This window comes from Ambystoma mexicanum, chromosome 1q (assembly GCF_040938575.1).
Source record: "Ambystoma mexicanum isolate Mex_15411 chromosome 1q, UKY_AmexF1_1, whole genome shotgun sequence".
NCBI lineage: Eukaryota > Metazoa > Chordata > Amphibia > Caudata > Ambystomatidae > Ambystoma > Ambystoma mexicanum.
Window position 1 is genome coordinate 824147637 of NC_090922.1, and position 23425 is coordinate 824171061.

Below are 23425 nucleotides of genomic sequence, written 5' to 3' on the forward strand. Positions count from 1 at the left end.
GGAAACATTGGGACCTTAGGAGCTTGGTCCCTCTGAGATCCACCGGACAGGCAGCAGGCAACGTAAAGAAGATAGCAACGCACACACTAGCGCAAGATCCGCAGTCCTAACAAGCTCTCAAACCTCTTTGTAATGCAATGTGTAAACTTGGTAATAACACCCCTCCTTGGTATGAAAGGGCAGTGAATGTTCTGTCTAGGAATCACTTCTTTCAGAGCAGGGAAGTATGTGAATTGTAGGAGACGAAAGTCTCCCTGCAAAACCCTACTTCAAAGGAGGCCCATGTTGTGACCAAGCGCTTCATAGGGCTCAGTTAATTAGGGAGACACTTTGATATACAGCAGACAGGAAGATGGGTGGAATTTAGAAGTATATGTTGTCATCCTTCGCCTGTCTGTTGCCAAGTGCCCTAATTCTGACCTGAAGCATCACTGAAGATTGTTGGTGGGGACCCAGGTTTGGTTCATTAAGGTGGAGTTAGCCTGAACCGATCAATGGTGCCGGTTTTCCTTTAAAAGAGGACTGAGCCCCTCACTTATCAGATCATCTGAAGACTTCACAAGGAGTAAGAATAGGGACTCATTTGGACCTGGCTGAAGGTACAGTCTACCTTTCATCTTCCACCAATGAAGGAAGGCCAGGAGCTCCAAGATGGAAGCAAGATCCCTCCCCTAAACATCTGCCAGGGAACAAAGGGAGATACCGGACTCACAGGACCCGTCCAGCAGCTCCAGAACCAGTACCCAACCAGCACACAGCATACCATGGTAGGTTCTGACAGCAAGCTTCCTAGGAAGTGCCGGAGAGTCTCTGGACAAAGGACAAGGCCGTTGCCTGCTAACACACTCCTGGGCTTTGGGCCGTCCCACTTGAAAGGACACGAGCCCTGCGAAGAAACTAGGAGTGCCACACAATCATCATCCAGCGTCCATCTTTTTAAAGTCAATTTCTAGACAGACGAGTCCTCGAACCACATCCGGTTGCACGCGGACTGTTGTCACGCTGCATTCACCAGAGCTGTCCGAGATGCCTCGACCAGCATTCCAGATCTGCCAACCAGCACAGAGACAACGATTCTTGGCCCTGAGCTGCCGCGCCTGACAATCTGCAGACGTCCGTCCAGCCTCGCTTGCCAAACTGCCTGCCGCCTTGTACCCGCAGCTGTCTCCCGCCACTAACTCTGTCTCATGGGCTGCAAAGCACCCGGGGACCGCCTCAACTTCTTCAGCACCAAGTACATTGTGGTTCTGCCCCCATGGTCCTTCTCTAAAGGCTGCTATAGACAGTTATGACCCTTTTGCCCCTTTGGTGCTGGAACCTAATAATCTTGAACTATAGGACTGATTACTTTACCAACTACCTTCCTCTCAGTATCCAGAGTGTATCCCTTTCCTTTGTGCAACTGTCTGCCCTCTGTGTTCCTTTACAGTGTGGGTTGTAATTGTAGTGTGCTAGAACTGTCTGTTGTAGTAATGATAAAGTAGATATGTTTATACAACCTTGACTGGACAGTCCCTTTTATCATTGGGTAATAATTGTATTTATGCTGTGTTGCAACTAACCAACGATCCACAACTTGCCGCAGATAAGCCTGCCGTTCCGTCAACGTTACCAAAATTAGACAAGGAGGTCTTATAATGTACTTGTATTCCAATCTGTTCGGATCCCTTCTGGTGTACTAGAGGTGTGGGGTTGACTGATGGTTTAGAAACCGATATTCATCCCTGGACCACTGGGGATCACACTACTAGAGAATGCAGGCTGTCGGGGACTTCAAAGTCCAATGCACCCCATCAGAGCGAGATGTACATACCTGTGTGAGTGCGCTAAGCATCACAAAGGACGTTCTCACCCAAAACATCATCATTGCAGTATGCCACATTCCACTTGTGAGTGGCCAGTCTAATCGGGCCTTTTTTTACTATGATCCTGGATTTATAATGGAGAAAAACAGGATTACATGCCCCAGAAATCAAAGTAAAGAAAGCGGCGTGGACCACCATTTCTCGAATGGAATGAGAGAGTTTAGCCAGCGATGGTTCCACCATCCAGCTTCCATAGGGCCGGGAGTGCACATTGCCGGAGTGCACACAGTGACTATAGTAATGTTATAGTCCAGACAGTCAATCAGGGTGGAGAGCCAATAAGGTCAGTCGCTGGGAAAGCCAGCAGTTTGCCACGAAAGTCGAGGAGCGGTAACATGAACAGATACTAATAATTCAAATACTCAAAGAGACCAGCATTAAAGAAGGGGAATACAAACGAGTGTCATAACCATATTACAGACTGACACTGAGGCCAGAGTGACAGTGTGAGCCGCCAGCTGTCGGCAGCTTCACACCACAGTGACAAGGGAAGCTCACAAGTCGGCAGAGGGTCAGGCCAGCCGCAGCCTTCAATTTCATCCGCCACTGGCGGGCAGCAGGATGGCACACAGAGCACCGACTACAATGACCTGCAAATTGCTGTCAACACTCAACACCGCGGGCAGCATGAACTGAAACGTCAGTCTGCGTGCGCCAGGGGTGGAGGGTCAAAGGCCAAAAGTTGCGTTCTCGCAGTGCTGTGCTGCGCACATCGCCTTCAGCCCTAGACGAGGGTTACAGGCACATCTGCTGCGAGCGTCGGTTTCCACTTCTCTTGCTTCTGAATGACCCCTTTTCTGCCGCCTATTTAAAGCTCTGAAAGAAAACACTGTACAATAAAATGGCTTGATATTTTGCATGAGGGACGGTGGTGCACTGATGTGCCCAACAAGAGTGTACTCGGAACCAAAAGTGGCCATGAAAATGTTTTTCAAAGTGGCTCTTATTACAACATGTGACAAAACCAAACTCCTGTAATTAGGATGTGGGGGTTCTCGTACAATAACATTTGTATTTTTTTTGTGCTTCAAATAGTGCATTTTAAAGCACATTTGTTCTCATGTAGGGCTTACAAAATAGATTTAACAGAACAAACAACTTGCATATAACATTTGTTAAGAGTGAGGACAACTATCTGCTTTACAACAAATTCTTCACAAAGAAGGAGCAGGGTGCAGAGGCCTACCAGGAAATCTCGAGAGTTCCCCGGTCCAGCACTGTTGCCTAAAACCAGAGTGATGTGAAGTTCCTGGTAGGTCCCATCAGATATTCTTCAGTACATATTAAGTGGGACTGCCCCCCAGGGCCCCGCTTGCATGCACACCATTGATGAGGGCACTAATCACTGCTGACGGCCATGAGACAACTACGACCAGCAGTTTCAAGTTCAACGTCAAGTTCAAAATAGTGTTTGTGTGGACCAATACAGGGTCGCTTCCAGTCCATGCCCTCACATACCAGAGTTTTTGGATCAAGTCCAGATCTGAATCGGGACAAAGACGGATTGAGACACCGGAAGTAAACTGAGTGTTTTTCATCCCCTACAATATAAAGCAGGAGTGCTGCTTTTTAAGCGCTTAATAAAGTCTGGAGCTAAAGCGAGTGCTTTGAAAGGAGAAAGTGAACAGCGATGATGCTTGCCCCCCACACCATGCCACGTGCACTGCTTTTGTTCCCTTGGCCCCTGGTCCGCCCTGTGTGCCGTGCAAGTGTTAAGCTAATGTTTGCTGAAGAAACAGCCAGCCTGTGAGGTCTTCGGATAAGGCAGCAGTACGATTAGACCAGGGTTGTCCAACTCCAAGCCTTATGGGTCAGAATCCTGGCAGGTTTTCAGGAAATCCCTCATTAATATTCATGAGAACAAATGTGCATATATTTAGAATCATTGTATGTAAATGTATTTCATGTATATTAAGGAGGGGTATTCTGAAAATCCAACATGTTCCAGGCCCTCAAGACCTGGAGTTGGACAACCCTGGATTAGACTGTCAACCAAGAAGAGTTCATGCCTCGCAGGTTAAAAGGGACCCTTTGTGGCTTGTGCAAATCCCCTATCAATTGCCTGTCAGATGTGCGACGTGTGAGTCAGTTGGCAGCTACGACTGTTGGGATAGTTAACAAAGCTGCTCTCCAACCTGTCACCTACAAAAGTTGGAAAACAGACACACTTTGCATTTAAAGCTTTAAAGCAATTCAGAGTGTGTGCATATTAAGCTGCGCGTGCTGTGTGCTCAAGATGCAAGTTGTGGGTCAGGAGGGCCGTGACTAGGGACTGTGGCGATCCTATCTCTAAGACCATCGTTAATTTACCAGCATTGCCAGACCTAAAGTACCAAAGAATCACAATGCCCCTTCAAAACAAGCCCAAAACAAGCCCCACCACATAGAATGACAGACGGGTTACAGAAGGAGAACATTAACACACAAGGCAAGTATATAGCATGCATGCATGGAACTTTAAAGGCAAAACAGGCACAAGAGAATGTCCCCAGATTGTTATATTATATATATATATATATATATATATATATATATATATATATATATATATATATATATATATATATATATAGGAAAGTCCATTTGAGCCAAGTCTAACATTCCACAACGCCACCTAGTAGCCATCGCTGGAAGTTCACCTCCAGTTCTGAGCCTCAACAGCAAGCCATTGTGGGTATGATTAGCTAAAATGTAAACCCTTTTCTCCAGGAAATTGACTTTGTCTAAGAGGGCAGTGCTGTTTTATACATCGCTTAATCAACTCAAGATAAACATTTGCAAGGCAGACAGGACAACTACATACTTGGTTTCACCCTTATCAGGGATCATCAGTGCAGTAAAGTCCTGACAGCCTTGTGGTTGGAGCATTTGGCCATGTTTTCACAACACCAAGAAAGTCATGGTGGGTTTAAAAAGGTTTGGGAAAAAAAAAACGTTTGCCTGAAATGTGAAAATAGGAAAGTCCTTTTGAGCCAAGTCACACATTCCACAACGCCATCTAGTAGCCATCACTGGAAGTATATATATATATATATATATATATATATATATATATATATATATATATATATATTTGTGTATATATATATGTGTATATATATATATATATATTTATTTATTAAATATATATATATATATATATAACAAAAAACTAACACTGCACAAGGCAGGGAGACCGCACTCCAGGGTTGAGGAAAGTCAAAAAAGTGAGCACAAATACAGGGTCAATGAGGGAAAAACATTGAATGTTTAAAAACACAGCAAATACAGGATACAGGGGCCAACATTCTTGGTAACGCATTTCGCGCCCACAGAGCGCTTGATCACACACAATATATATATATGTACCGATATTCCCTGATTCGTTCAGGTACCTACCAGTAGTCCCCAAATACATCAGTAAAAGGGGCGAAAAAAACAGTATGTAGTCAAAAAATGGGTAAGCTGGTGTATGTGGTTAATACACCTGTAGTAGAGATTCGTATAACTTGCAAGCCACTGATCACGTTCATTCTTTTAGTTCAATAGAAACGTGGGGCATTGACGTTTATACCAGTAATACCTATTATTTACAGCTCTTTAGAATCATAGAAGATGCAATTGTATTTGGTTATTTATTTTGTGCTCAATACCCAGAGGTATCCGGACCCAGGGATGTATCTGTAAAGATCACATTCACCCCCTGTAAATGTTCTGTACCCTCTTCTCTTATGCTTGCCTCTCACTCATTCCCTCTCTGCCTTCTGCTGCTAGCTCTCTGAACTGTCTCCCGGTTGTTTAGCGTGCTATATCAAACGCCAACATCGAACCAAACAGACAGATAACAGATGTTTATTGTTACTCATCTCAATGGTATTCATTTTATGGACTTCAGAAGGATAAAGGGCTAAGTGGACCTGTCTGAATTCAAACCACTGACCATGAGACCAACCACAAATCCCTGCAATGGATGCATTAGTCTTTCGAGCCATGGATCCATCTAAAAAACCGCAAAATAGTGGCCGCAAGTACTATACACATGTATTTAGGTATGTATATATATTTCAGCTAACGCGCCACACATGCCACATCGGCACCAAGTAGCCATCCCTGGAGGTTCACCTCCAGTTTAGAAACTCTGAGCAGTGCATTGCGTGTATTTAAATTAGCTCAAAGGCATGCATTGTGCTCTATAAAACTATCTTTGTCTTATAGGATAGTGCTATTTTACACACAGTTTAATCAAAGCAAGATAGGTAGTACTCAAGGATGTAGACAACAACATAACTGTTTCACCTTAATTAGGGATCATCAGCACTCAGATATGCAAAATAGTACGTACTGTGCAGCATTTACACTTACAGCCCCCCGCCCCCTTTCCTCAATACTCCTTTACCTTCTAGAGAAACGGTGTGCAGCAAGCAGAGCAAATTACAATCTATTGCTGGGCTGGTTATAGATTCACCAGGTTAACCGACTCGTTCTTTCCATTTGATGCTATCCAAGTTGCAACACGCACAAACTGAACTGAAATGTGTCTATGCCCTGGTGAGCAGAAAATCAGAGGCGCCATTCACGTGCACACCGGTCATGCATTTACTGTTCATTCTTGTAATATGCTATATGCCACGGACGGATGCAACAAACCAAAGCAAGATGGCTGCAGGAAGGAGAGAAAGAGGACTGAAATGGGGATGAAGTTATGTGGTTCTGCAAGAGGGTTTGGTTCAGGAATACGCACAGAGATATCTTTATGGGAGGGCAAAAGGGGCACTTGCCCCGGGTCGCAATCTTGGAGGGGGCCCCACAATGCTGCATGATCTTTTGAAGTCAGTTTCCATTGTTGATCAAACATAAATGGCACAAGTGATATTTTATGGCATGCTGCTGAGGTTAAACCTATTGCCTGTCTTTGGTTGACTAGAACTTTCTGCTCTGATTAATTCATCCTCTAATGCTTTCTGTTTTCACTGTAGTATACATAGTTTGTGAATTCACTATAGCACACCTCCTGTAGCATTCTCACCTTTCTGTGGGGACCATCTTAATCATGTGCAACAGCCAAAGGTGGAAATGCACATTGATACATTTGAGCTGCAATGGTTCATATGATAGTTTAGTGTGTTAAGCACTCATTGCAGAGATGTCTGTGTTCATATGCAACATGGCAAAACCAATTCCAGCTAGGCCTACTCAGACTTTCCTATGTCTGAAGACGATAAACCTGGATGTATATGTACTTTGTTTTGTACCACAGCAGGTGCTATTAACAGCAATGTAACTGCACCAAATAGAAGTGGCTATAAAAACAAAAAGCAGCAGTATGGTGACGGTCTAGAAATCAGAAAACGGTTTCTTCAGATGGGTGATTGTAAAACAGCCACCCCCAATGATGAGCATAAGTGCTAGTCTGGAGAGGTGATTAGGTAACCATATTCAAGACTGTGAAACCAAGGCATTCATTCTTGTGTCCTGGATTTGTTAGCAGATTGATCCTGGAGACATCATCTTATATCACTGACAGTACTGTGCTGTCTTCTGTGAAACAAGGTTTGCCTTCTAACATGCTGGTGGCATTGTTTCACCCATTACCTGATCTTTCCTTTTAAATAGGCCATTTGAGTGGGAGGGGTTCTACACAGAAAAAAGTGACCAGGCATTGCAGGCCCCTGGCAAGCACATTTTAAGGTCTGCTCATTTGACAGAAAAACAGTTTGCTTTTTTGTACAATTCAAAGGTTTATCTGCACGTTTATAAATAACAATTTCACAAGCCTGTGTTTTTAGCGAATGTAAAGTTTTAAAATACAAAAGAGAAACCCAGATAAAAAACTTTTAAGATCACATCAGTTAGACTGCTAGTACTTTAATACTTCCCTTGATGATGGAGACAATGAAGCTAGAATCATTGCCATTTTGCGTAATACACTTCTATAAAACTTTGTTTTTAAAAACTGTCATGTTGGGTTATGCGATTTGTGTACTTTCCATGTCACTTCTATAACATTGCATTGTCTTAGTTCATGGTAAGAATTGGAAAAGAAAATGGCAGAATTTGCAGAATGGGCCTGAATCCCAGCATCGTTGCCTAACCAATGTGTGATCCTCATCTCATTTAATCTCATATTGCCTATTCTGTTAAAATTACCAGTCCCATAACCTTTTAAAAATGTCACCATTCAGAGTGATTTTGTTCTCAGGGTATGGTCTTCAAAAAAAGCCTTGCAATGGCTATAGTGTTACTTCCCCTATAAAAATAGTGAGCATTTATATATTGCACACCACAACCACTTGTTTCTTTGCACCCCACTGGTAACACTACTTGAAAAATATGCCATTTTAATCTCAGTCTCAGACACCTTCCTAGAAGCTTCTAATCTTCATTCACTATCTATGCTATGATATGTGTAGTTTCCTTCTGGCTTCCAATTGGTCCCCTGTATCCATGGTAATTTTGCATTATGTGAGGTGGCTAATTTGAGTTGTCTATTCTGGATTATGTGCACCTTTTTCATATGATCTGTGTCTTGCACTCATACTATGGCCGTTATACCTTCCTTGTGGCTGCTAGTGATGAAAAGTGTTCTGTACTTATGCTACAACACAAGTACCCTCATTGTGGACTGCTAATGTTGTCCTTGAAATGCTACTTCTTCATCATTCTGATTACAGCAAGAATAAAGAGGGTAATGGGACCGAAAGGGAGAACCTATGTTTATTTTGCGAGGCAGCATATCAGGCTATGTGTGATGATCACAATGGGGCAGGGGGCGGGACCAGATATTCAGACCCCTTAATTCGTTTTTGTTTGGTGTAGGGGGCCCCACAGGTGTCCCTGCCCCGGGCTGCAAAAATGCTTAAGATGGCCCTGCACATGTTACCTAGTAATCTGCCATGTTGCCCCTGCATGCCTGGATGGAGCTGTCGTGAGACAGCCACAGCAAGGCACAGGTGTGTCTCATGCTCCTTGGCATGGGGATTTTGAAAGTGGGCTCTCTGATTGATTAGCAGATCTCCCTTTCAGAAACAAAATCACCTACAGCTTTCCCACTCTCACCGTCACAACCCTATCACCACCCACAATCTTAAAGGAGAGTAATACTAGGCTGGACCTACGTCTTCTCTGCCTACTTACAAATACACAAGTTCCTTTGGTGTCACCCTAGCAGTCATCGAAATATGTGTGGGTTCATTTACTCTTTATTTTTTCTAATCCGGAAGCCTTTTCCCAACCAAAGCTCCCCTTTCACAAGTAGTAACACTGTGGAATGTAATAACATACACTTCTTTTACTATTGAAGGTACTGCTTTTACTGTTTTCTACACAATAACACAATTGAGTCTACTACTTCCTGCAGTTAGGATTCCGATCTTACTGTATGTAGGTCCCACCTCATTCTATTTGGACATGTTAGTCCCTTGTATGTAAATTCTTTCGCCACTTGGAGACTTTTACCCGATACTACCATCTGGGATGGACTTTTGTTCCCATTTCCAACCCACATCACAGAAGATTAACTAACATTTACTTTCTGTTTCCTCTTTGCCATAAGGGTGGTACATGATATTATCAATTGCTGTACTGCTCTTGCGCTGCGGTTTATTAGAGCTGCGCCATCCGCATATATGTATCAGAACTTGTGTACTTCCCAGCATGCGTGTGCCGGGCGTTACACCTAAAGAAATCATGTTCTGCTTCATTAATAAACATATGGAAAAGGAGTAGCCCAAGAACACGGCACACCATTGCCTTATGTTACGGAACCCCTCTGTCAAGACTCCTCTTGGGCCATATGCATGTGGGCAGTAAGATCACCGTGCTACTGAGTTATTATACTTAACAGGTCCTCGACCGGGCCCAGTGCTTCGAGTAACTGATCTATCCACACTATCAAAAGCATTGGCAACTACAATAAAGGCCACACCCAGTTCACCACCTTCCACTCTGCAGTATTTTTCAGCTATGAATGCAAGGTTCAAACATTGTAGCTCCATGCCCAATTTTCTCTGAATCCATATTGACTTTCTGAAAGACAGCTATTCGTTCTAATCCAATGATCTAAAAGTCCAAGTGAATACTTCTGCGTGATCTTGATGGTACTATCAATAAGAGAAATTGCCCTGTAACATTTTGGATCTTCCTTAGTACCTTATTTATAGATGGAAACAATAGTGGCCTTTGACTACTTCTGGGGAATTGTTTGGGGGGACATCAAAACTGCTCTTCCGGAATAAAAGGGGCAACCATATACTTTGCTTTGATCAAAATAGGTCAGCGGGTATCCAATCCCCGGTGAAATAAACATGTTGGGTAGCTGACATGGCCTACAACAGCAGTACGAGCACCTACTTCAGTCTGCCTGGGATCAATGGAGGAGGGGTAGTCTTGAATCTGACACTTGTGATGCAAGTGTTGTGCCTCTTGGCGCTGGATCATGTGCCTGGACAACCCTGCTGCTTTGGCCTTTGGGGGACCTGCGTAGCCAGATCCTTTGTGGAGACCTACTGCAGGAGCCTAAAGAATCAGATTTCTACTCCCAGCACATAGCCAAACTCAGCTGGGGCTCACCAGTCCCCTTGTTGCGCTCTGTACAGCCGTGCAACCTTGATAAGCCTCATTAAGGTACAGGATCGCAATGTCACATACGGTAAATAGGGCAATACTCGAACCAAAAAGGCAAAATGCTAGTATGGGTCAGGTTTTTGGGTCATAGTGGGACCCTTTTTTGGCCAATGTGGGCCAGTTCGATGAGTTACTTCACTATGGGGCTAGTAATTTTGACCATTGTTGATGAATAAATATTCTTTAAATTGCAAAATTTGCATTACATTTTTTCCAAAAAATCCCCCTTCGATACTATTCAAACAGTCTATCACAAAAGGAATCTATTGACGTTTGCAACTGTGGGCCACTTTTTCATTGGTACCCGAGCCAATTGGATGTCCTAGTCCGGCCCCGTTAAGGTACACCAACCCAACTAGCACTCAGAAATACAGATCTAATGGCAGATAAGAGCTGGGCCCTTTCAGCCTGCCTGCTGCAGGGACCGCTGCAGGGCCCACTGCACTTGACATCAAACCCTGCACATTCCACAGTTTTAATGTTGCCTGCTTAATGCTATTGGTCGGGACCTCCTGGTGCCAGCAAACATCGATTTGAATTTGTTATTGTTTTATAGATAATTAGCAGTGCTTTGTCCTGAGGAAGACGGCTGTCAGTCCTTTTGTTTGACTAGATTCAACCTATCGTCGAAACTACCTACAGTAGGATATTCGGGTGGCATGTTAAATAGCCTCTTTTTCCCCCGAAATCTGTAGTTGACATATAGCACTTTTGATTGTCATTTAAATAATGTGTTCACACTTTTCTTGCACTTTATTAGATTCCCTGGAGGACTATATCTAAAACCTGATGTAAACCTTTCGATCACGTGGTGATAGCTCTTTTCCTCCTATACAATACAGTGGAATATACTAAGACAACTTGTTTGCACACAAACATTTTAGAGGGAATACTATTGTATTTTTCTTGTGTATAATGATGTGTATTGTTAGTGTAATGTATACATTGAAAACACGTTTTTATAGAATACCTCATGTTCGAATGAATTAGGGAATGAACATCTGAGTACCTTTTTTAAAACAAATCATGTTTAATATTGTGTTTAACATACTAAACACATTTGAATGTATTTTGCTTTCTATGTTCCCTTGACCTGGTCCAGTATTCCCCCTATTCACCAGTAGAAGTCTGTTATCTACATATTATTAGTTTTGTTGTTCTGTGTGACATAATTCCCCCTGTGTTTTGGTCTATTTGCTTCCCCTATGTCCACGACAAAGGGGACACCCATCTCTTTTGTATATACCACCACATCGGCAACCAGCAGAACTGATACAGTGCCAGGACAGTCATTTACTACAGGCAGTACGTTTCTTCAAATAAAGTCCATTGGGTTTAATTGCGACCCCTTGTGCCCGGGGAAGAGCCCTCGGCACCCTGCCTCCAATGGCCCAAGTTCCATAGCTCGACTAGTGGGGAAAGAAACACAAGATGGCGTCCACATTTCTTTTACATGACAAAACCTGGAAAGTATTTTAACAAAGGGACCCAAAGGAAAGAAAACACAACCTTTTGCGTGTGGGCATGCGTGTTTCTTCAAAAGACGGAGAACAACTCTCCACCCATGATCCAAATATACCCAACTTTTTAAAGAAAGAAACGTTCTCCATCCATTATTCAACTATGCCCAACTTAGTAAAGAAAGAAACGCTTATTTCCTGTTTGTTCATAAGGGCTCTCAAAGTACCTCAATGAAAAGAAAACATTTTGATGATCACATTTAAAGACCGTGGGGACCACAACAGTGTCAGAATTATAAAGCAATGAGCTCACCCCAAAGTACTGCATATGTATGCGGCCAGAGACACGCCAGAAGCATTCCACCACAGTACCAATCGCACACTGCAGGAGGCACTTCCTGAATGCTTCTGAAGAGGTCATGTCTTGAATCATCAACAGAGTTCAGAGGAAGGACTTCTTGCATTATTGTCATTGTGATATTGTCAGTACTTTCCCAGGAACGCTTTGCTGCTTGTTCAATGCACCCTTCCGGACCCACCTGGCTACCCCACAGGTAACCATCTAGCCGTGTCTTGAAAGCAGCTTTGACTCTGTCTCTTAAACAGAGATGAACCAAAATCCATCGACTTCCAACTTATTCTCCGTTTTATGTTTGAGCCTTTCCAAAGCTGATCTGCACTCATCAAAGAGGAGTGTGCTTCGTGGTGTGTGGGCCATGTTTGTTGGCATATATAGTGCTCATGCAAATGGATTCTACACATCACTGCACAAGAGTGAGATGCCAGATAACCAGGACCAGAGATGCAATGCTCGTTACATGCAACCAGTCATACGGATGTCCCCTGTCTCAAGTGTGCGCTGCTTACTTGCATCCCTTCACAATTAAGGTCACATATCCAGTGTCTGAGTCAATAACTCCTCCTTTGAGCTAGAGAACCAGGTGGATCTACTGTGATCATATATCCCCAGTCTATTTAGTTTACTGGATCACACCATGGCAAATCATTAAGATCACATATTACAACACCTGATTCCATGTAGTCTACACAACTAAGATGACACAAACGACATTAGCACCAGCATCTAGTCATGCCACACAGGGGCTGGTGCCAGCCAGGGAAAGGAAGGGGAGGAACTCACCCGCTCATCACCACAATGAAGTCCATAATATTCCAGCCATTCCGGAGATAGGATCCTTTGTGGAACACGAATCCCAGGGCCACCACCTTGATGCTGGCCTCAAAGCAGAAGATTCCAATGAAGTAGGGCTCGGTCTTCTCCTGCAGAGAGGGCAAGTGGGAAGAGCAATACGGGTCAGGGTTCTACAGAGGATCATAGATAGCAACAGCAAACAGTGTTAAGGAGCAGCCACCACCGTGGCTTCCATGTGAGAGGTAGAAAGAAGAGATGCAAGGGGAGAGAGATAGAAAGAAGAGATGCAAGGGGAGAGAGGTAGAAAGAAGAGATGCAAGGGGGAGAGAGGTAGATGCCGACACGGAAGTAGGAGTGGAGACCAGAGTGGACGAGAAAGGAAAAGATGCAGCAAGGGAGGGAGGGAGAAAAGAAAAAAGAGAGGAAAAAGGAGTGGACAGAATGTTACACGGGGCAATGAAAGAAGGAAGCAGGGAATGACGAACCAAAGAAATACGAAGTAAAGCAGGGAAGAATGAGATGGATGGATGGAGAGGGAACGGAGGGAGGGAAGGACGATGAAAGCCAGGATGGATGACACAGCGCGGGGATGGGAGGATCCACAGAAGAGGAGAAGAAAGGGAAATTGAGGGATGGTGGAAAGGAAGTAGCGGACATAATGAGGCCGGAAGGGATAAGGATTGTTGGTCAACGAGGAGTTCAAAGGAGTGGCTGAGAGAGGGCGGGTTAGTGTGGCAGGCGCAAGGTGCAAAAACCAGCAGGGAAGGTGGAAAGGAGTGCTGAGAAGCGGAGTGCAAGGTGCGACGAGGGCGGGTGCAAGGGATAGACATGTGGCGAAGGCAAGTTGCAAGGACAGGGGGGCTGTGTGGATGTGGGAACAAGGCACATGGGTGCAGTGAAGAGGTACAGCGGTGCACTGAAGGAGCGTGAACACGAGCCTGGGGTACAGGGCTGCACGGGACGCCAGCATCAGGTAGTACAGAGTGTCGGGATGATGACTGTAAGCAGCAGGGGCGCAGGGCACGAGCCTGGGGTACAGGGCTGCACGGGACGCCAGCATCAGGTAGTACAGAGTGTCGGGATGATGACTGTAAGCAGCAGGGGCGCAGGACACGAGCCTGGGGTACAGGGCTGCACGGGACGCCAGCATCAGGTAGTACAGAGTGTCGGGATGATGACTGTAAGCAGCAGGGGCGCAGGGCACGAGCCTGGGGTACAGGGCTGCACGGGACGCCAGCATCAGGTAGTACAGAGTGTCGGGATGATGACTGTAAGCAGCAGGGGCGCAGGGCACGAGCCTGGGGTACAGGGCTGCACGGGACGCCAGCATCAGGTAGTACAGAGTGTCGGGATGATGACTGTAAGCAGCAGGGGCGCAGGACACGAGCCTGGGGTACAGGGCTGCATGGGACGCCAGCATCAGGTAGTACAGAGTGTCGGGATGATGACTGTAAGCAGCAGGGGCGCAGGACACGAGCCTGGGGTACAGGGCTGCACGGGACGCCAGCATCAGGTAGTACAGAGTGTCGGGATGATGACTGTAAGCAGCAGGGGCGCAGGGCACGAGCCTGGGGTACAGGGCTGCACGGGACGCCAGCATCAGGTAGTACGGAGTGTCGGGATGATGACTGTAAGCAGCAGGGGCGCAGGACACGAGCCTGGGGTACAGGGCTGCATGGGACGCCAGCATCAGGTAGTACAGAGTGTCGGGATGATGACTGTAAGCAGCAGGGGCGCAGGACACGAGCCTGGGGTACAGGGCTGCACGGGACGCCAGCATCAGGTAGTACGGAGTGTCGGGATGATGACTGTAAGCAGCAGGGGCGCAGGACACGAGCCTGGGGTACAGGGCTGCACGGGACGCCAGCATCAGGTAGTACAGAGTGTCGGGATGATGACTGTAAGCAGCAGGGGCGCAGGACACGAGCCTGGGGTACAGGGCTGCATGGGACGCCAGCATCAGGTAGTACAGAGTGTCGGGGTGATGACTGTAAGCAGCAGGGGCGCAGGACACGAGCCTGGGGTACAGGGCTGCACGGGACGCCAGCATCAGGTAGTACAGAGTGTCGGGATGATGACTGTAAGCAGCAGGGGCGCAGGGCACGAGCCTGGGGTACAGGGCTGCACGGGACGCCAGCATCAGGTAGTACAGAGTGTCGGGATGATGACTGTAAGCAACAGGGGCGCAAGACACGAGAGTGGGGTACAGGGCTGCATGGGACGCCAGCATCAGGTAGTACAGAGTGTCGGGATGATGACTGTAAGCAGCAGGGGCGCAGGGCACGAGCCTGGGGTACAGGGCTGCACGGGACGCCAGCATCAGGTAGTACAGAGTGTCGGGATGATGACTGTAAGCAGCAGGGGCGCAGGACACGAGCCTGGGGTACAGGGCTGCACGGGACGCCAGCATCAGGTAGTACAGAGTGTCGGGATGATGACTGTAAGCAACAGGGGCGCAGGACACGAGAGTGGGGTACAGGGCTGCATGGGACGCCAGCATCAGGTAGTACAGAGTGTCGGGATGATGACTGTAAGCAGCAGGGGCGCAGGACACGAGCCTGGGGTACAGGGCTGCACGGGACGCCAGCATCAGGTAGTACAGAGTGTCGGGATGATGACTGTAAGCAGCAGGGGCGCAGGGCACGAGCCTGGGGTACAGGGCTGCACGGGACGCCAGCATCAGGTAGTACAGAGTGTCGGGATGATGACTGTAAGCAGCAGGGGCGCAGGACACGAGCCTGGGGTACAGGGCTGCACGGGACGCCAGCATCAGGTAGTACAGAGTGTCGGGATGATGACTGTAAGCAGCAGGGGCGCAGGGCACGAGCCTGGGGTACAGGGCTGCACGGGACGCCAGCATCAGGTAGTACAGAGTGTCGGGATGATGACTGTAAGCAGCAGGGGCGCAGGACACGAGCCTGGGGTACAGGGCTGCACGGGACGCCAGCATCAGGTAGTACAGAGTGTCGGGATGATGACTGTAAGCAGCAGGGGCGCAGGACACGAGCCTGGGGTACAGGGCTGCACGGGACGCCAGCATCAGGTAGTACAGAGTGTCGGGATGATGACTGTAAGCAACAGGGGCGCAGGACACGAGAGTGGGGTACAGGGCTGCATGGGACGCCAGCATCAGGTAGTACAGAGTGTCGGGGTGATGACTGTAAGCAGCAGGGGCGCAGGGCACGAGCCTGGGGTACAGGGCTGCACGGGACGCCAGCATCAGGTAGTACAGAGTGTCGGGATGATGACTGTAAGCAGCAGGGGCGCAGGGCACGAGCCTGGGGTACAGGGCTGCACGGGACGCCAGCATCAGGTAGTACAGAGTGTCGGGATGATGACTGTAAGCAGCAGGGGCGCAGGACACGAGAGTGGAGCATATATCAGTGCCGATGATGTGATGTAGAGGAGCGATGGGCCGAAGGCAGGCACCACTTACCAGTCTCCGGGACATGGGGGTCTTGTCGTCCTCCGGCAGGTGCTGCTCCAGGGCAAGGACGATGCAGTTGGCAATGATCGTTGCAAGAATCATATACTCAAACGGAGTGGAGGAAGGAAATGTTAAGGAAGAACCATGGTAAGATGTTGCTCCCCCTGTAAGCTTGTTACCCCCAATGTTTACCCAAGCAGCAGTTGACCCGTACATCCCCAGCAGACGCAAGCTGTCCCACTGCTGCAGGTGGCAGTCCCTCCCACTGCCCTTAGAACCAGCACCCTGCACTGCATGCAGACCCATTGCCTTGTTCTGCTTCTAAACGCAGCAACACCTTGCTCTCGGGGACAGCATCTCACTTAAGACTCCAATCTCTGAAGCACTGGATGGGACATGCTCTACTGGGCTTGATTTCGAACATCAGTAGCTCGAGCACCCTCCACTTTTTGAGGGGGCAAACACACAGGAGCTCATTTTATGCAATATCCTAATTTGATGGCAGGGACCTGGTATGTGTGCACTCAGGCACAGCTGGGGCCACGCCGCCAAATGTTTGTCATTTGCATGGCAGAGTGCAACTATACAGTGCAAAAGGCGGTGTACACGCGCCTTTCACTTGGTCAGGTTGCTCACTCGCTCTTCCACCTCTAGGCATGCTGGGTGTTGAAGTCCTATGTGACAAGAGAGAGACTGTGCAGTATACATTCAGGCAAAAGTAGAAGGGCAGGGAGTGGGACCATCCCAAATCCCACACCCTGTGGCCGGGGCAGGACTGGCTCTGGTACAAACCCTGTTAGGCCTCCCACCCCAGGCCGAGAGGTTTCCCCATCCCATTGTGACAGTTTTAAAGCAGGGGGCTACATTTGCTGGACAAGTCCTCTACTTTGGGCCAAACTATTCATGGGAATGAGCGGGTGATGGGGAAATCTGTGCGCAATGGAGTTAAAAAAACATGAGTTGTAAGGTGTACTTTTTATTCATTCCTTTTAAACTGCAACGTGCGATGCATTGTCTATTAATTTCATTAGCGTTTTGATTTATTTCTATTAGGCGACTGAAGTCATGTTTTTAAATACAAGAACTGCTTCTTACATGGTGTAAAGACACAGCACCACAGAAGCTTCACACACCTGATATGACACAGTGAGCGCCTAATTAACTTTAGGGCAGGCAACGCTTCATCCTTAAACTCGTGACTTGGAGGGACATGAATAATAACTTGAATGGCTGCATTCGGCCCGTGGGATGTATGCTGTGCAGCACTGCTTTAAAGAATAAGTATTTCAGACGTAGTAACATTTATTTTCTACAAATTAAAGGTATTTCGCTGGGGCGGGGGGGTAAATTTGTCCCATAATCTTGCAAAAATATATAGGGAACAATTGAAACAGAAATACGTGCTGCATTACAGGATGTAATTTCACAGATTTGGTTTCACACATTCATGGATGCTATATTCTCATCTGAAAGGGTATTGAAAAATGATTAAAATGATTGTTGATTCGGATTAATGAGAGAAACCCACTGTGACAAATCAACTTCCGGGGCACCAGTGATCCAGGGATGAATATCGGTTTCTAAAACTTCAATCAGCCCCACAACTCTAGTACACGAGAAGAGATCCCAACAGATTGGAAACACAAGCAAATTATAAACCTCCTTGCCCAATTTTGGTAATGTGGACGGAACAGCAGGCTTATCTCTGCAAGGTCGTGGATCGATGGTTAGTTGCAACACAGCAAAAATACAATTATTACCCAATGATAAAAGGGACTGTGCAGTCAAGATTGTATAAACATATCTACTTCATTACACTCACAACAGACAGTTCTAGCACACTACACAATGCAACCCACCATGTAAAGGAATGCAGAGAACAGACAGTTTCAAAGAAGGAAAAGGGATGCACTCTGGATACTTGCAGGAGGATAGTCGGTAAAGTAATTAATCGCAATAGTTGAAGGATACTTGGTTTCAACATATAGGGAGCGATGGGTCATAAAATGTCACTGGGGGCCTTCGGAGAAGGACCAGGGAGACAGAATCGAAATGTACCTTGTGCCTGTTGAGGTTCTTGGTGCTCGACAGTGCAGAGTCGGTTTCAGTGTGTTTTGCAGCTTCTACGACAGAGTTCAAGATGGAACACAGCTGCGGGTAGCAGGTGGCAGGCAGCTCAACGAGTGCGGGTACCAGAAGGCTGGCCTACACAGCGGCTCGGGTTCAGGAATCATTGTCTCAGTGCTGGTTGGTGGGTCTGAAGTACTGGTCGAGGCGTCTCAGACACTGTTGACTGCGGTGTAACAACAGTTAGCGGTGCAGTCAGTTGCAGCTCGAGGGGCTTGACTGGCTCGAAAATGTCCTTTAAGGCAGACATTGGTAGATGCTTGTCAAGTCACTCCTTCTATCTTCTTCAGTGGGCTTATGTCTTCGTTTAAGGTGGATGGCCCAAAGCTGAGGAGAGTATTGCAGGCAACTGCCTTGTCCTTGATTTGGTTCTGAGACTCTCTGGCACTTCCCACCTAGGAAGCTTGCTGACGAGCCTAGCAGGGCATGCTGTGTGGTAGCTGGGTACCGGTTCTGGAGCTGCTGGATGGTCCTCTGGATTCAGTATCTCCCTCTGTTCCCTGGGAGATATTTCAGGTAGGGATCTTGCTTCCCTCTTGGAAATCCTAGCCTTCCTTCACTGGCGGTAGATATAAGGCAGACTGTACCTTCAGCCAGGGTCCAATGCTGAGTTGTTTTAGTTAATCCTTGCAAAGTCTTCATATGGTCTGCCCAAAAGAGGATCTCAGCCCTCTTTTAAAGCCAAATGGGCGACAGTGATTGCTGTAGGCTAAGCCTCCCTTAATGAACCAATCCTGGGTCCCCACCAACAATCTCCTTTGTGCATTAGGTCATAACCAGAGTGCTTTGCAACAGAAAAGGTAAAGGGGTAAAAACATGGAATACTAAGTCCCACCCTTCTTCCTGTCTGTTGTGGATCAAAGGATCTCTCTAGTTAATGGTGGTCTCTGTGGTGCCTGATTAAATCGGCAGGTCTCCCTTGAAGCTGCGGCGAGAACAGACTTTCTGTCTCCTGCAAACCACATTCTCGTACCTTCTGAATGGGATCCCCCTGCTGGCGTTGCCTACTGTAAAAACATAGTATCAGCGATGATAACTCACTGTCATTAATACTTTAGGGCGGGAGCTGGCTTCAGGTTGACACAGTGCATATGAAAGGGATTCTGGGGTTTCCTGTCTCCTTTGTTTAGCCTCTGTAGCCAGGCACCATATGGGCCTGTTTGAATTAAACTTTGATTAGTATGCGAAGCTGCCACCAGCAGCAGAGCTTAAACAAAGCGAAAGGGCAGCTCCATGGAGCCTTTGTTAATTAGGCTGGCCATGGCAGGGGGAAGGTTTTGCCCTCCCTCTTCTGAGGTGCCTTGATGCGCTCTTTGCTGTGATATCCCAACTAAATATGACAGGGGGGAAGGCGCCTGTAAGCTGTGTCCACCCAGAGTACACGTGTCCATGTGGATGTCGTGCAGTGACCATAGGAAAATGTGTGTGGATTTGCCCCACACATTTTACAGAGGTTAATCTACCATCTGTCCATTTTTTTTAAGTTCAAAAAAGCTCCAGCGAGACAACACCCACTGTGCGAATGATCGAATTTCTCACTCACAGATATACTATTAAAGGCAGAAAAAATTATTTTGTTTATTTTATGATGACACGTTTAATACCTGAGGTTGGGGATATGAACCTCTGTTGCTCTGCATTGTCTTGCTTCCAAGACCAGCGCATTGCCCCAGTGCTATCACCCGTTCACAGATCGAATGTTTAAATGGTTCCATGGTCATATCACCTCTCTTTAAATCCATCACACATTTCCGCAGTAGCATATTTTACATCAGTCCCGTGTCTACATATTCTACGAACATCAGATCTCAATCAGTTTCTCAGTTACAATATTCTTCCAATCTGGAAAGTGCTTAGCTAGTCGGGTATTTTGCAAACTAACAGACAAATAATCACTAATGAAAGCCCTTCTTGCCACCCCCATCACTGATTCAAGAGCTGCCATTTTCTCAATAACTAAGAAGTCGTAGAATATGTGCACACAAGACCGATGTAATGTATGCCAGTACAGAACTGTAATGGATTTAAAGAGAGGAGACCATGAAACCATTTGACAGGCAAAACAAAAAATAAGTTCCGTTTGATATATAACAGCAATGAAAGAACACCATCTAGAATACTTTGTGCCTTGACATATGATACAGCATGCAAACTATTCCAAACAAATCAGAAAAATTCAATGGAAATATTTAAAAAAGGAAATATTTACAAAAGGATAAGGTACTCAAAAAATCAAGAAGGAACTAGCATAATTTGCACAAACACATGACAGAAATTTGAGTGACTTAATTAAATTAGGCATTTCAAAGATTGGAGGTAGCCAGACTTTCCTTACAACTGAGAATAAAGGAACGTTTCCATGGCTGAACTGCTCCATTTACAATCATTTTCTTGAAGGGAACACATTACCACAGGACAGGTAAACCATTTCGCTGAGTCGGTACATGCAACACGTCCGAGTTCATACTTGGTTTACTTAATCCAGTTTCCTTATGAACAAAATGATGTCATAGAAACCACATGGACACTACGCAAAAGAATAGCAGAACATACGTTGGATATTAGAACAAAGTCACTGAACTCACCAGTCGCAAATAACGTCACGCAGATCATTTAATTGCACGAGTTGCGGAGCTTTGAGACTAATTCAGAAAAACCCTTGATGGAGAGAGATAGACAGTAACTGTTAAAGAAAAATAGAGCAACCTCCTGGGCCTGAATTGTATAGGACTATGACAGAGGCTTAAATGAGATGACAGATTTCCAAGTAGTTCTCTGAAAGTGGCACTTGAGTTTGGAGTTCTAGAACAATCTCCAGAGAAACGTTAGATCCCGTTCAGTCTGTTGTTTGTATCGAGTGGAAATGGCGGGCGAGAACGCACTTGATCAAATTAGGAAAACGACTCCATTTTGCTGATGTGAGAGACTCAGTCCATGTCATGTGCCATCAGCAAACACCAAAGGACACAATACATCTCTATGAACTGAAAGTAATCATTAATTAGTTTGCTTGATCATTGTTGATACATTAGAAGATTTTACCTCACGAGTTCTAATTAAAGTGATATATATATATTAGAGATGTATTTGAAATCAATTATAGCACACTTTATAAAGAGAGAATAATATTCTGAAGCATGTCATGGTTTGAATAAAGTTAATGGAAAATGCAGTGTGCCAGGAGGGCCGCCAGCATGTTGTGTGTCAGATATGAGAGAGAGAATTTGTGGAAAAACAACTGGTTGCACAGAGGCTGAGCTCATCTCTAGAAGCAGGACGACCGGCTGTGAGCTTTTGTGGGTGGCCACGTTTGGGTGATCTTTTCTGGGGTACATAGCTGCGTACACAGGTACCAGCTTTTTTATTTTCAAAACATGGAAGAAATCCCCTCCTGAATATCAGAACGTGACCAAGTGAGGCAATGGATCCTTATTCCCCCTGGAAGGACTTGGGGGGATGTTTTCCTCAACAATTATTTTTAAAATAAGGGGTCGAAATGGGGCATTTTACAGAACCTTTTTTTTTTTTTTAGAAGAAATTGCTCAAAACACCGTAGGATTTACAGGAAGTGCATATTAATGTATTAGATATTTCATTTCTTCAGTTGCTGAACGTGGCAATGACCTTGCTGTGAAGAGTACATATGTATTTCTTCATTTGGTATTTTGTACAACTCCACGATGCACAGGTAACTGCTTACGAGCTCTAGAAATGGAGGATGTGAGAGGGGAGCAATGAGAGGGGTTAGAGGAACCTCGCATCCAATGCATTACCAGAGCTGCGGTGCCATGGAGGCAAATACGTGTGAGATGAAGGGGGAAGGAGTTCTCCTGATGTTTCGTTGGTCAAGGCACTATGAACAAAGGCCCATTCTATAGCTCAACTGGCTCGAGGGTCAGCATGCTGGCTTTCTCTAAGACGGTCTTCCTCACGCTCAGGTGCTTGGTTGTGGAGACAGGAAGAGGGGTTGGGATGTGCTGTTCCAAGCAAGTGCTAGGAAAGGAATGATCCAAGCGGTGGGTAAGAGAGATGTGGGGCCGTTAATCGACAGATTCAAGACACACGTGTCTCATTCCAAAGGTGCTGTGTCATTGTTCAGAAGATTCGGTGTGAGAGATAATTGAGGTAGGCTTATCAGCCGTACGTCTCACAGAAAAACAGTGGTTTTACGCATGACCTAAACATCATGCTGTGGTTTTCATGAAGTCTCACATTTGATGGTACATTGCTTCAAGCTGTGGGGCTAGATAGCCCCCATTTGCTACCTCGGATTTGTGTTTTAATTGGACATTTTTTGGCTTATTTCAAACCATATTGCTGCTTGAGGGAACGATTTGGTAAAAGCATGAACAGACCAGTACACTAGGCCAATCTAGACCCAAGAATCGCTGAAAACACCTCCACCTTGTGCTGGAAGTTGCAGAACAGAGGGATTCTGTTTAGCCTGTAGAGACTGTAATGGGCACTCTTGACCATTGCGTTAATGTGGGGGCCCAAAGTGAGACAACAACCACTCCCAGTTTCTGATTTCTTTTTATGGAAAAGGGAGGACACCCATTTTGAGAAGCCATCTTACCAAATTCATGATTTTGCTAGAACTATCATTTATGTCATGTCATGGTGGTAGAGTCCCCCCCACCCCCTTTTCAGATGACTTACGAACCGGGAGTCGTTACAATGCAACTGTGAAAGGATCTTCAAGGATTCCAGAAGAGAAGCAAAAGGCCTTGTGTATGTACAACAGTCTAAGATGCACGTTTCTCAGAGGTTAAGTAGGAAGAATGCCACAAGG

General features: G+C 46.1%; 1 protein-coding gene across 7 annotated transcripts in view; it reads right to left on the reverse strand.

Annotated features, from left to right (window-relative positions):
* Positions 1-23425, reverse strand: part of CACNA1E (calcium voltage-gated channel subunit alpha1 E) — a 3100882-nt gene that overhangs the window by 1475456 nt on the left and 1602001 nt on the right. For all 7 annotated transcript variants that reach the window (XM_069641436.1, XM_069641438.1, XM_069641434.1 and 4 more), the window contains 2 exons: positions 16516-16621; positions 13068-13207 (listed from right to left, as the gene is read on the reverse strand). In XM_069641436.1, coding sequence (XP_069497537.1) covers positions 13068-13207; positions 16516-16621 — 246 coding nt within the window. The remainder of the gene's footprint in view (positions 1-13067; positions 13208-16515; positions 16622-23425) is intronic.